Genomic DNA, 13571 nt, shown 5'->3' on the forward strand with positions numbered 1-13571 from the left:
TACGTTTGTGTGCAAAAGGCCTTACATGGAGATTTGCTGTGGATTTCACCCTATGCATTGAAAATCTGTAGTGAAAATACGCAGCACATGTTGACATGCTGTGGGTTTAAAATCCGCACCATAGGTCAATTTGTGCTGCAGATTACTTCTGTAGCACGTGGATGGGATTTCTTAAAATATTATCCACATTGCTTGTGATTCAGATTTACCACACGCAAATCCGTGGTGGCGAACCTGCAGCATTTCAGTCCCGTGTGGACATGCCTCCAGTCTACTCCATTTGTCAAGTATAACATGTAGTAGACATCACGTTGCTGTATCCACTGTAAAGTATTTTGGTAAGGGTCCCAATCTCCTTGTGGTGTGCTCCGTCCATTTAGGTCAGTTAGTAGAAGACATGGCTGTAGTCAGTGGAGTAAGATCGCTCTTCTTCAGATCCTTGTGTATGGCATCCAGGTCCAGAAAACACATTTTAATCTAAATTGAAATGAAGGTGGTGAATGGGGTGAAATAGCATTTTAAGAATTTTCCATGAAGCTCAAACATATACACCAACAAGTACCTTCTGTTCCATCTGCATAAATTCTAATGGTATTTTTATTGCCTGTTGGGTGCTATTATATGATCTCTGCAAATTACCCGTGTGCTCCCAGCTTTTTAGATTCACTCCATGCCAAGGAACACCCCTTTAAGGCTTTGGAGTTAGTAGCTGAGCACCTCTGGACCCCTATTCACTGTAACGGGATTCGGCTATGCCGGATGTGGTAACTCCAGTAGTCTGCTCCTCTGCTGGAACAGATTACTGGATTTACCGAATGAACATTTAAACCTAGCGTTAGATATATGTATAAATCCTCGAGTCTATGAGGAGATGCAAGAACCTAACCTGACCATGACCACTGTGCTACTAATGGTTGTCTAGAAAACCAATTTTTTAAATAGGGCATTTGGAGGTAAAGAGGTTTTTCCGTAAACATTGATCACCTATCCACAGGTTATGTGATAATTTTCTTATTGATCATGGGGTCCTTGAGGCCCTTTGTTTGAATGGAGCAGTAGTGTGCAAGTGTGACCATCCAGTTCTGTTACGAGCACACGTAATACCTAATTTTTCCTTTTGATGGCGCTGCTTTCACACTTGTGTTTATTGAATCCACCGCAGAACAGCCGGCCAGAGTTCACTGGATCTGGCCTAGCTGGATTCTACTGTTTATAACTGGACCATAATGAGATCCGGCGTGGATCCAGCCGCTTTCTGGCATAGGTGCCAGGTTTCAGCTGGACAAAAACCACTGCATGCACCGTTTTTTGCCCAGTTAAACCCTGGCATTTAGGTTGGGTAAGGCGAACAGCAGTATCCAGATAGGCCGATCCGGTGAACTCCGGCAGGTTGTTTTCTGCCAGATCCAATAAACGCAGGTGTGAAACGAGCCTATTAGCTGAGCACTGATTGCTGGAATCCCCAAAGATTACAGTCTATACATTCATATTTATTGTACATGCATTATTCATAGTCACCTTTTCAAGCTGCAATTCGGTATCCTCTATAGATACGTCAGACTTTAGATGCATCTGTTTGGTGATTGTTTGGAACAGATTTAGAGCAGCCATCCTGATGCGCCCCAAACGTAGGGTGTTTTCTGCCGCTGTGTTCTGGATTTGGGCCCAACCTGACTCCTGCAAAAGTGGTTTTCTCATTACTTATATTTCCTTTGCTTTACAAAACTTCCAGTAGTCTAGAGATACTGAGAATACAACATGCAACAAAAATAAAGCTGGGGCTACACCATGACGTTGGTCGTGCAACCAGAATAACCAGGTTTAGGCGTTGAAAATGGTCTAAATGCAAGACCGCATGGAATCTGTGTTACATTTAGAATCTGCGGTGGATACGCCGAAGTTATGTAGAGGCCCGCGCCTCTACATAACTTTGGCGATCCAACGCCAGCATAGAGGCTTATTAAGACTGGCTGTCCACCAACACTTCCCATATAACCTGACAGACTGAAAGGATCTGCAGAGAATCCCCAAATCCAGGTGTACAACCCTTGTGGCATCATACCCTCACTGCCAAAGTTTCTTCAACTAAGTCCTTTATGTCAATGCAACATTCTAGCTTTTCCTTTTCAATAAACTAGCAAGATTTCTAGAATTCTGTTTTCACTTTCTCATTTTGGGGTATTGCATGCAGATTGATCGAGTGGTGGAACTTTTATTTTAGCCCTAGGCGGCAACATAACAATGAAAGTGTCTAAGTGAAGACTTTCCGAATGCACTGTACTTTTGAGGACTGGGTCACTAGTAATTATTAGTTGGTAGGCCTAATTTATTTTTATGACCGTGTAGCAGGGCTGCCATATGAATAGATGAGGTCACTGCGCAGCTCGCATGTTTGCTGCAATACACAAGTAGCAAAAAATCCAACACAGTGACCCCATTAATTCCTATGGCAGCCCTGCTACATGACGATACTTTGGCGTGACACATGTTGCAGCCAAGATCGCCGTGTAGCCATACCCTTATACAGTACATGATGAGACTGATTTCTGTAATGGTAGCTGAGCTGCGGGAACCCGACGCAGTCACTACACTTTGCATGGCGATCTGTTTTCTGTTACATTCACAGCGCTGGAGGCTGCTAGGAACAGCGGATTGGTGGGGGTGTGGTACGTCGGACCCTCACCAATCGGATATTAATGATCTATCCTGAGGATAACACGTCAATAACAGGAGCCTGGAAAGAGGAGTTTTGGAACTCTGCAGTTAGGCTCCATTCACACGTCCGCATTCGTTCCGCAATTTTGCAGAAGGGGTGCGGACCCATTCATTTTCTATGGGGACGGAATGGATGCGGACAGCACAGTGTGCTGTCAGCATTTGCGGAGCGCGGCCCCGATCTTCAGGTCCGCAGCTCCGCAAAAGATAGAACATGTCCTGTTCTTGTCCGCAGCTTGCGGACAAGAATAGGCATTTCTTTAGGGATGCCGGGCGGGTGTGTTGCGGATCCGCAATTTGCGGGTCCGTAACACACCACGGACGTGTGAATGGAGCCTTAGTCAGTAGAGCGTTGGTTATGCACTATGCTCCTGCTCTGTAACTTTACGTGGTCTGCTTTTATGAGGCTTAGTTAATGTGGGTCCTAAACGCTTCCACACCATAATACCGCTCACAGTTGATGGTAGAATATCATGAACTGACTTGTTACAATGGTGGCATCCTATTACCGTTCCATGAGCTATTTAGAACAAGCCGTTTATTCACATGTCTGTAAAAGACAGACTGCACGGCTAGGGGCTGGATTTTATACACCTGTGGCAATGGGTCTGAATGGAACACCTGAATTTAATGATTAAGGGTACTTTCACACTTGCAACTGAACTGCCTGCCGGATCCGTCAAAACATATGCAAACTGTTGTGCATTTTCATACATATACAATATTATCTAATGACATTATAACCCAAATGAATGCTCATCTCATTGCCTTTAAGAATAAAATCAGCCTGAACCAAAGTTCTATTATGTGGCTGAAGAAGCCAAGATGAGTTCATGGCAAGTTCAGTTTATATAAAAATAATTGTGAACATAAACGGACATTGTATTTAAAAGTTATTGCTAAGGTTATGGGTTTATCTATGGGGAGTATACCAACTTCCTAAGACATGTCTGTCTGGAGGGAACAAGGTTGTTTCATGGATAAGCCATGACGTGATAAGGGTTCATATCCTTGAGGCACACCTGCTGTAGGAGGTTCAATTTATATATTCATAATTATATTATATATACCTCTGTATGGTATATTTAGTTTACAACATATGTTAATCAATAATTCATATAATGTGTTATCTATATGTAACAATGTATTGATTTATATAGATATTATACCATGTATTTATCATTTAGAAGGTATTGTAGAAGGTACAAAAACATTGAAGTAAGTTTATGCTAATTGGATTTCTGAGAAGAGTAAATGTTATTTTAAAACAATAGTTATTAATGGATGTAGATAAGTGAAATGTACAAATTCCGATGACAAGCATCAAAGCCGTTATATAAAATTTTCATCAAGTCAACCTATATTTCAAAAAGATAGGAGAAGACAGCCAACTCCAACGAGTCCAGGATATAGGTAATTAAAAGTGTCAGGAAAAGACCTTCCTCAATGATTTATATTAAGAAGGTCAAGAAGGTCATGTGAACGTATTATTAGATATTTAGTTTTAATGCTTAAAAGTTGTGATGTTGGGGACTTCCGGTTCCGGCGCTGGGATGCGGGCGGCAGCGTGAAGGAGCTCCGGTGACCTCTCACCATATATTGAATCCCGCTCGTCAAAAATCGGCAATAGGGGGCTGAGACAGGTACGTCCTGGTCCCTGAACATCCAGAGTCCATAAGTTTATGGAACGCTACCTGCTACGGAGCGGCAAAAGGAGGATCTCCGGAGGACGGGGCAGAGTCATTGAGGACATGCTCGACAAGATGGCGGACTCGCGCCCTTCTACTCCATCTCCGCTGACACAAGTGCTGCTAGAAAGCGGTATGAGTGAAGAGCAAGTTACCCAGCCAAACCCCTCAATGGACATTGATTACAAAAAGCTGGCCATAGAGGTGGCCAGACATTTAGCCCCCGATATAAGAGAAACACTCACCATAACTCTGTCTGCCTCGTTACAGCAGCTGCATGAGGCGGTCGCCCAGCATGATCTGAGACTGGAAGAACTTGAGCAGAGAGTGTCTAGGGCTGAAAATGAATCGGCTGCTTTTACTCAAAAAGTTAATGAGCTTTCAAAGCAGAATATGATTTTGTATGATCGGGTAGAGGACCTGGAAAATCGGTCCAGAAGGAGCAATTTGAGACTGTTGGGGCTACCTGAAAAGCTTAAACCGCAGACTCTGATGGATATATGTGAAAAAGAATTACCCAGGGCTCTGGGATTAGAAGGGCGCTGTAAAGTAGAAAGGGCCCACAGAATTGGTCCAGTACTAGAGGATCAGCAGAACCAGATGGGACCGTCTAGAAGTCAAGGTCCTAAACCACGTCAGGTTATTATGAAATTCCTGGACTATTGCGACAAGGAAGCCCTGCTGAGGGCATATAGGGCCAAGAAAGGTCCACTAAAGCTGCTGGGACACTCTGTATTACTTTTTGGTGACTACTCTGCAGCTGTGGCTAGGAAGAGGAGGGAGTTTAGTCACGTCTGCACTTTACTGCATCAAAAGGGACGCAGGTTTCAACTACAATACCCAGCAAAGTTAAGGGTGTTGCATCCTAATGGGTCAAGCACGATTTATCATGATCCGACGACAGCAGAAGAGTGGATTAAATCCATACAGAATCCAGGGGAGCCAGAGGGAGCAGACAAGAGGAGAGGAAGAAGCTCATCCAGAGTGGTGAACCCAAGAGATCGGGAACGGAGAAGGGAGAGAGGAGGAGAATATCCAGAGCCTGGGACTAGGGGACGAAGATCTTCAGACCGGAGAGAAGATCCCTACCCAGGGAGATGACCCACGTTTTCCATCTAATCAATAGGGGGTCTATAAGAGATCTCAAAATGCATGTGAGACTGGTATACCTGCTGGTTCAATATGGCAGCACTGTTCTGTCACTGCATATATGTTGAAGAGGGTTATGGTTATACCCGCCAAGTTATGTTAATATTCTGTATTAAGTGCAGTGCTAATGAAATGTCATATGCGGGGTGGATGATACCAGATGCAGTATAGATGGATACGGGTAAAAGCCTAATATGTTTAACGGGGAGACCTCAAGAAGTTACAGTAGGAGTGTTATTTTTCCTAGATATCTTGGTGAGAGGCAGCCTGCAACCCAGAAAAAAAGGGAAGTTATTATAAGAATTAAAGAGGTTGTATTAGAGGAGAAGGAAGACAGAGAAGCTAAAAGTTTGTGACAGTGTTACACAAAATTGTTGGTAATCTAACATTTATCTGTTTGTTCGCAAGGGATCTCTCTGGGCGCTTTCGGTGAGTGACGTGGACCCCAGACTCGGTAGGTTGGAATAGCATATATATCTGCCAAACGTATATATAAAAAAAAAAAAAAAAAAAAAAAAAGAAAAGTCCAGGGGACTGACATGAAGGTGCTAACGTGGAATATCAAAGGTTTAAAATCACCCCAGAAAAGGTGGATGGTTTTACGACACCTTAAGAAACTTAAACCAGATGTGGTTTTCTTACAAGAGACCCATCTAGAGGCGCATGATTTTGACAGAATGAAAAAGTTATGGGTGGGTAGAGTCATTGGGTCCCCGTCACTTAACCGAAAAGCGGGGGTAATAACGCTTATCAATAAGCAATTGAACTGCCAGATTATATCACAAACTACTGATTTACAGGGAAGATGGGTACATATTGTAATACAAGTGCAGAATACACAGTATAGTATGTATAATATATACTGCCCTAACACAGGGAATCCTGCCTTCCTAAAGGACCTAGAATTAAGACTGTTAGGAGACTCATGCATAAATAAGGTGGTTGGAGGTGATTTTAACGCGGTTCTAAATGGTGTAGTGGATAGGAAGAGAAATGAAGGAAAACTAGGAGGGGAGACTTCCCAAGATAAAGCGCTACAACAGTTGTTGGTGGGTGGTGGATTAGTAGATGTCTGGCGTCAAGCCCATCCTGACGAGAGTAGTTTTACTTTCTATTCACACTCCCAAAACTCCTGGTCCCGCATAGATTATTTGTTAGTGACCCACAACTTGGTACATAGGGTAGAATTATCAGATGTAGGAGACTTAGTAATCTCGGACCATGCACCGGTGACAGTAGTGGTGAGGGATGATTTCCCTAGAGGCCCTGACTTCATATGGAGATTCCCCTCGCAACTCTGCGCAAGAGAGGAGTTCTTGGAAAAGCTCTCTATTTGGTGGGAGGAATATAAAGCAGATAATGCGAATCATATTGACACACCAAATCTTTTCTGGAACGCTTCTAAAGTAGTGTTGAGAGGCAGAATCATGGGATACCTGACAGGTCTTAAAAAAAAGGCTCAAGCTCAGCTGGAAATGGCAAGCCAAAAAGTTAGGACGACCTATGCAGAGTTTAAGCAAGACCCCACAGATTCAAATAGGAAAAAATGGTTTGAGGAACGTCAAAGTTTTGAGCAGTGCATGAAAGAGAAAGAACTACTTCGTAGTTCTGAATTTGAGGCCAAGATATTTAAATATGGCAACAAGTCAGGGAGACTTTTAGCCAATCTGGCGAAAGGATTGAGACAACCGCAGTATATAAACAGCTTGAAAAATTCTGTAGGGACCACTATACATAACCCGGCAAAAATTAATTCCATTTTGGGAGAATATTATGAAAAACTGTATAAAGATGGGGATAGGGTCGACTTAAGTAACACACTTCTTGACAAAAATAGATTACCTAAGATGACTGAGGAACAACGACATATCTTGAATGCAGAGGTCACAGTGACAGAATTGCAGGGGGTGATAAAGGGGCTAGGTAACGCTAAGGCTCCTGGACCTGACGGTTATACTGGAGAGTACTACAAAGCCTTATGTACTCAGCTATTGCCGGTGTTGATGGAGGTTTACAATGACGTATTTAGGGGCGTATCGGCCCTGGATGGAACTAACCTCTCCTACATCAAATTGTTACCCAAACCTGAGAAAGACCCTTTACTGCCGGGTTCATATAGACCCATTTCTCTGATAAATGTGGACGCAAAGATTCTGTCCAAAATTATTGCAGACCGCTTGGCTAAAATGATGCCATCATTGATAGGACAGGAGCAGGTGGGTTTCATCCAGGGCCGTGCAGCGGTGACAAACATTAGAACAGTTCTTACCGTTATGGATAGGGTGCAACATGATCCGGAGAAGGGAGAGACCCCAGCCATGCTCACATTAGATGCTGAAAAAGCGTTTGACAATGTCAGGTGGGCATGGCTGGAGGCGGTCCTGGATAAAATGGAGATTACAGGGGCCTTTAGGGGAGTCTTGACGCAGATGTACCACAGGCCGCAGGCAAGGGTCTATACGCAGGGCCACTTATCCAAACCATTCGACTTACAAAAGGGGACTCGGCAGGGGTGCCCTCTTTCCCCATTGTTATTTAATCTGGCATTAGAGCCACTGGCTAGAGAGCTATGCAAGTCTGACCTATTTGAAGGGATTAAAGTCGGAAAGTCGCAAGTGAAAGCGGCATTGTTTGCCGACGATATTATTTTATTTATGTCAAAACCACAGGGACAAATAGATAATATCTTTAAAGCATTGGAGAGTTTCGGGAAATATTCTGGATACAAAGTGAACATGTCCAAATGTGAACTTCTACCGATAGGCCAAAAAAGCAGGTTGGAGGTAGATAAAAATACGGGCATAGTGGGCTCCTTGATAAAATCCCAAATCAAATACTTAGGTATAAAGATTGGACGGACGCCACATTCCATCTATCAATTAAATTACCCACCTTTGCTCAACAAAATTAAGGATGATTTAGTCAGATGGCAGAATCTACCATTATCTCTAATGGGGAGATGCCATTTAATCAAAATGCTAGCAGTATCCAAATTGATGTACCCACTCCAGACCATACCAGTACTCCTAAGACACATAGATGTGAGGAATTTGGAGGGATGTTTTATAAAATTCATTTGGAATGGTAAAAAACCAAGGGTCTCATTGAGGAAGCTGAAACTGCGAAGGGAATTTGGAGGGCTAAATGTGCCTGACATTAGGGGATATAATTTGGCCTGTTTAAGTAGACACCTATTGGACTGGTTCAATGAGACTTCCCATTACTCTAATTTAAGGTTAGAAAAGCAGTTGGCGGCACCATGGGATCTAAAGGCTTTGGCTCATACCAAACTATCTCAGTTGCCACGCCTAGCCAGATGTTCATTAATACTACGGGATTCCATTATAGCGTGGAAAAATCTTAGAAGGGTATATAGATTGCCGTATCAGGTCTCGAAACACCTTCCTTTGCACAATAATCCAGCCTTTAAGCCAGGGCAGTCGGAGAGGTCGTTCCGGGGGTGGAAAGTCAAGGGTGTGAAGACGGTAGGCGATTTGTTCCATATTCAGGAGAATAGATGGGCGACTCTACAGGAACTAATAGATAAGTGGGGGCTGTCGGGATCTGATTTGTTCCCATATCTACAAGTCAAACACTATTGTAAGAGCCTGGCTACCAATATGGGTGGTGAATGGAGCAGGAATAAATTTGATACACTCATTACCTCTGGTAATAGACAATCCATATCGCTTTTGTATAGTAGTCTGCGGAGCCAATGGGAAGACACTTTTGACAAGGGAGTGTTCGGGAGATGGGGGAACAAATTGGATCTGGAGGAGGTTTACCCAATCGTGAGAAATGGTATAGCAGCTTTACACAGGTCAGTGATGAATGAAACAATGAGGGAGACGCACTTTAAAATTATACACTGTGCCTTATATGGTTTTGACATGCCATTCAATAGCGCAAAACCAGATAGGATTGTGGCATGTCCGAGATGTTCCACCCCCAAAACTGATCTGCTACATGGGCTGTGGAGCTGCACAAAATTAGAAGATTATTGGAATATGGTGAGAACGATCTTACGAAATGGCAGTAATTCTAAAGAGGAACTCGACATCCAAATAGTAATGCTGCATGCAAGAAAACAGGGGGAGTCTAATGAAGGTGAAAATGATAATAGGCAGAATAAAGGCCTCACGGCAATGGGACATAGGATAGTTCTGGAAGCAAAGAGATGTCTGTTGTCGGCATGGCTTAAATCAGAGGTACCATCAAAGGCAGAATTTCTGAGACGTCTGAGGCATATGCTACACTTGGAGTGGCTAGAAGCAATAGGTAGAAAGGAAGCGGCTGGGAAAAAATTGTACAGGACATGGAAAAAATTCATGTTAAACTTCATGGAGGAGGCAGAATCAGTTAGAATCATGAGACCGTTCGCCCTAACAGCTTGGTATCTGCAGGAAGACATCAAAGGACGGCTAGGTAGGCTTAAAGTATGTGATCGGTAGAGATATAAGACAGGACAAGTAAGAGGAGACAAAGGGGTATCAGGAAAAGTGTATTAATGGTGATGACGAACAAGTTGGCGCTCAGAGAGATGTGTTTACCCTTGTTAGATATACTTTGATCTGTTATTATTTGTTGGATTACATGGGGGGGGGAGGGAAAAAAAATATAAAAAAATGCATAGTATTGTGTTGTCAGCTCTGAACTGAGATATGTCACCTAAAATGCATAATATAGAAGATTATGGAAATGTAATCTTTATTGTATGATGGATGATACTGTATTGATATCTTTTTATGATCATGACACAATACTAATAAACATCTTTATTAAAAAAAAAAAAGTTGTGATGTTCATCTGCAGTACCATCTGGAGGCAGATGGACAATATTATATTATTTCATTATTTGTTCTATACCATATTAGGAGTTAATATGACATCATGGTGTTATTAGCATGCGAATACACCCACCTTACCTGATTGGGAATCCCTAATCTAAAGGGGATGATTCTTACATAAGGGGGGGATTACTCATGTGCGGAGCAGCAAGGGAGATCCATAGATCCATATAGATACAGAGATCCATATTAAGCCATAGATCCATCCATTCATTAAATCAAAAAGAAAACTTTACCAGAAGAAACTTGGATTATTTTTTGGGATTACTAGGAAAGTTCTTCAGAACTGGTCCCATCTGAACTCGGTCTACCTTTGACCCGGTAACGTATATTTTGTTTACTACTCGTGATATTAATAAGATATTTCTCTCGGTATATAGCCAAGAGTTCCCATACTATGGGAATATATAGTGTTAGGCGCCTCCATAATGCTGATTATTCTCTTAGCAAAGATGCATATTGTTAATGGAATGATCTGACATTATTTGAAAAGAGGACTAAAACCCTTGGAAAGTTATTTTCCATAGTCTGATTGCCGAGCTGAATATATTATCATATTAATATCATATATTTTTGATTGGTCATAGGAAAACAGTCAAGGGATAACAGTTATTTTCCTGTATATCCGTGTTTTATTGCTATAGCCTTTTGGATAAACAGAAGATCCTAAGTTTCTCTTGGTATATGAGTCTGTTAAAAGTATGACACTTTAAATTGGCCACACTTTGTAGGCCAAAGACGGATGGGGGACTTGGGGTTCCGCATCCGTGGATTTATTATCTAGCTGCCCAACTTCAACAGCTGCGGGGGTGGGGGATGGAGGAAGGAATTAACACTGCAGGGAGAATAGTGCGGCACTTTGTAGGGGGAAAGAACTTAATAATGGCACTGGAGGATGGATCATTAGATAGAGTGGGGAGTGACATCCCGCTACTTTGTGTGGTTCATAAAGTTTGGTGGAAAGGAAGGAAAGTAGCAGGGATACAGGGTTACACCAGGTTTACCGCAATTTGGCCTAATCTCATGTATATGAAACTGCATAAAGTGTCTGATGTTCAGATCTGGGGAAGGTATGGACTCATCTACATGCATCAGTTGTATGAGGGGGACACCCTGAAAGAGTATGCTCAGTTACAAAGGGAATTCCTGCTCCCGCACTCCCAATTTTACTTGTACTTACATATACGACACGATTATAGATTTGGCGAGCTCTGGGGGATCTACCTGTGGGGTTATATCGTTGCATTATATCAGTTTTATGGAAATGCAACTTAAAAGGCAACCTCTTCGATTGTATGATAAATGGCGGGAGGATATTAACGACTTGACAGAAGAGCAATGGCGTACAGTCCTGGAAGGGTTTACGGATGTAGCGGTAGGCGAAACACACAGAATGTCACAACTGTTGCTGTTACACAGAGTTTATCGGACACCTGTCCTCCTGAGGAGAATGGGGTACAGGTCAGATGACTTGTGTCCCAGATGTGGTGCACCCAATGCTACGCTGATACACCTTATGTGGAATTGCCCTAGGCTGAGGAGATATTAGGGGGACGTACTGGATTTATTACGGAAAGTGTTTGAGGCACGAATGGAGACAGATGCCAGATTATGTGTACTTGGCTGTGTTGAGTCTGTACAACTACCTGCTGAGCAAAAATTAGCGATTATTCGCATAGTGTATCAAGCAAGAAAGGTGATAGCGTATCACGATCCTCCCAATGTTGGGGAACTAGTTCATAAGGATCACAAATTGTTGCATTTGGAGAGATTTGTATACCAAAAAAGGAATAACATCAAAAAGTACGAGAAGATTTGGGGTAGGTGGCGGCAATATTACAATATTGTAGATTAGCGTGGTTTTGCTTATGCTTTTGGAGGTTTTGCTTATGCTTTTGGAGGTCACACTTGGGGGACATTGGTGTAATTGTTCTCTGGGAGGGGGTGAGGGGCGGTAGATGAGAGTGGGACTAGGGTATAGTCTTTTAGGGTAAGAGGTGGTGTATATGATCTACTACGTTGTCTTGTAATTTACTGTTGTGCACGGATTGGCGATATATATTATGCGCTTGGGAATTATGTACCGGACTTCCAACAGTTTTGAATCACTATTGCTTTTCAGGATCGGACTCCTATTTAAAGGGACTTTTGGAGATCTTCTCCTTGGATCTAGGATGCTTGGGAATGGGGGGGGGGGGGTTATTTTGTCTCTTAAAATGCTTTGAAAATCTCAATAAAAACAATCTGATATAAAAAAGTATGACACTGGTCGTCATAAATCACTAAGTCACACTGTGCTGATCAGATAGGGGTGTGTTAACATCACCGTGTGGTACATTTTGGGTATTATTTTGTAACTTCATCATTTGTTTTGCAATTGTATTGATTTTATATTCTTTGTTTTTATAATAAACGATTATATATTTTTGCATATACAATTGTCCCTTTGTTTCACTGCTTGCACAAATCAAATTAAGATACTTGATAAAAAGAACTTAGAGGCGTTTTTATGTCCGCCCGAAGGATAATATAATTTTTATGGTTTTTTTTATCCTCTCTTTTATATGAAGATTCTTTTTATATAGAAGTTATATGACAAAACTGATGGCATTTGTCAGACGGATCAGGATCCTGATCCGTCTGACAAATGCATTGAAATGCCAGATCCGTCTCTCCCGTGTCATCCAGAAAAATGGATCCAGTATTGATTTTTCTCGCTCATATCATTGGGGGACACAGGACCGTGGGTATAGCTTGCTGCTGCCGCTAGGAGGCGACACTAGGCTGAAAGCTGTTAGCTCCTTCCCTGCAGGCTATACCCCTGCTTTGCAGGGTGGCGCTTTTTAATTGATTTTTTTCTATTTTTCCTTATAGGTTTACTGATTGGGGCACAGATTCGCATGGCGTTCGCCCTGCCTCCCCAAGAAGACTAAGCGGACAAGGGCAGCCTCGCTCCCCTGCTTCCTTCCAGCAAGAGGGCCACCTAATCTCCAGCCCTTCTCTGCCCGGACCCCTGCTGCTACCTCTGTAGTAGCCCTGCTGGTACAGATTTAAAAGGGCGAAGACCACAGATGAAGCCAGGTGAGTATTACCTCTCCCTGTCTCCCTTCTCACCTATAGGGGGTAGCGACTGGCTCAGCAACTCTCCCTGCTGAGCACTTGAGTTAATAGG

The 13571-nt window shown here is 42.7% G+C and overlaps 1 protein-coding gene across 1 annotated transcript in view; it reads right to left on the bottom strand.

Annotated features, from left to right (window-relative positions):
* The window catches only part of CFAP73 (cilia and flagella associated protein 73), a 42311-nt gene continuing 28740 nt past the window's right edge, over positions 1 to 13571 (bottom strand). Inside the window, exons 6-7 of the mRNA XM_040416659.1 lie at positions 1519 to 1677; positions 1 to 477 (exon numbers count right to left, since the gene is read on the bottom strand). Of these exons, the coding sequence (XP_040272593.1) occupies positions 382 to 477; positions 1519 to 1677 (255 nt within the window). The 3' untranslated portion in view covers positions 1 to 381. The remainder of the gene's footprint in view (positions 478 to 1518; positions 1678 to 13571) is intronic.

This window comes from Bufo bufo, chromosome 2 (genome assembly GCF_905171765.1).
Source record: "Bufo bufo chromosome 2, aBufBuf1.1, whole genome shotgun sequence".
In the NCBI taxonomy this organism is placed as follows: Eukaryota; Metazoa; Chordata; class Amphibia; order Anura; family Bufonidae; genus Bufo; species Bufo bufo.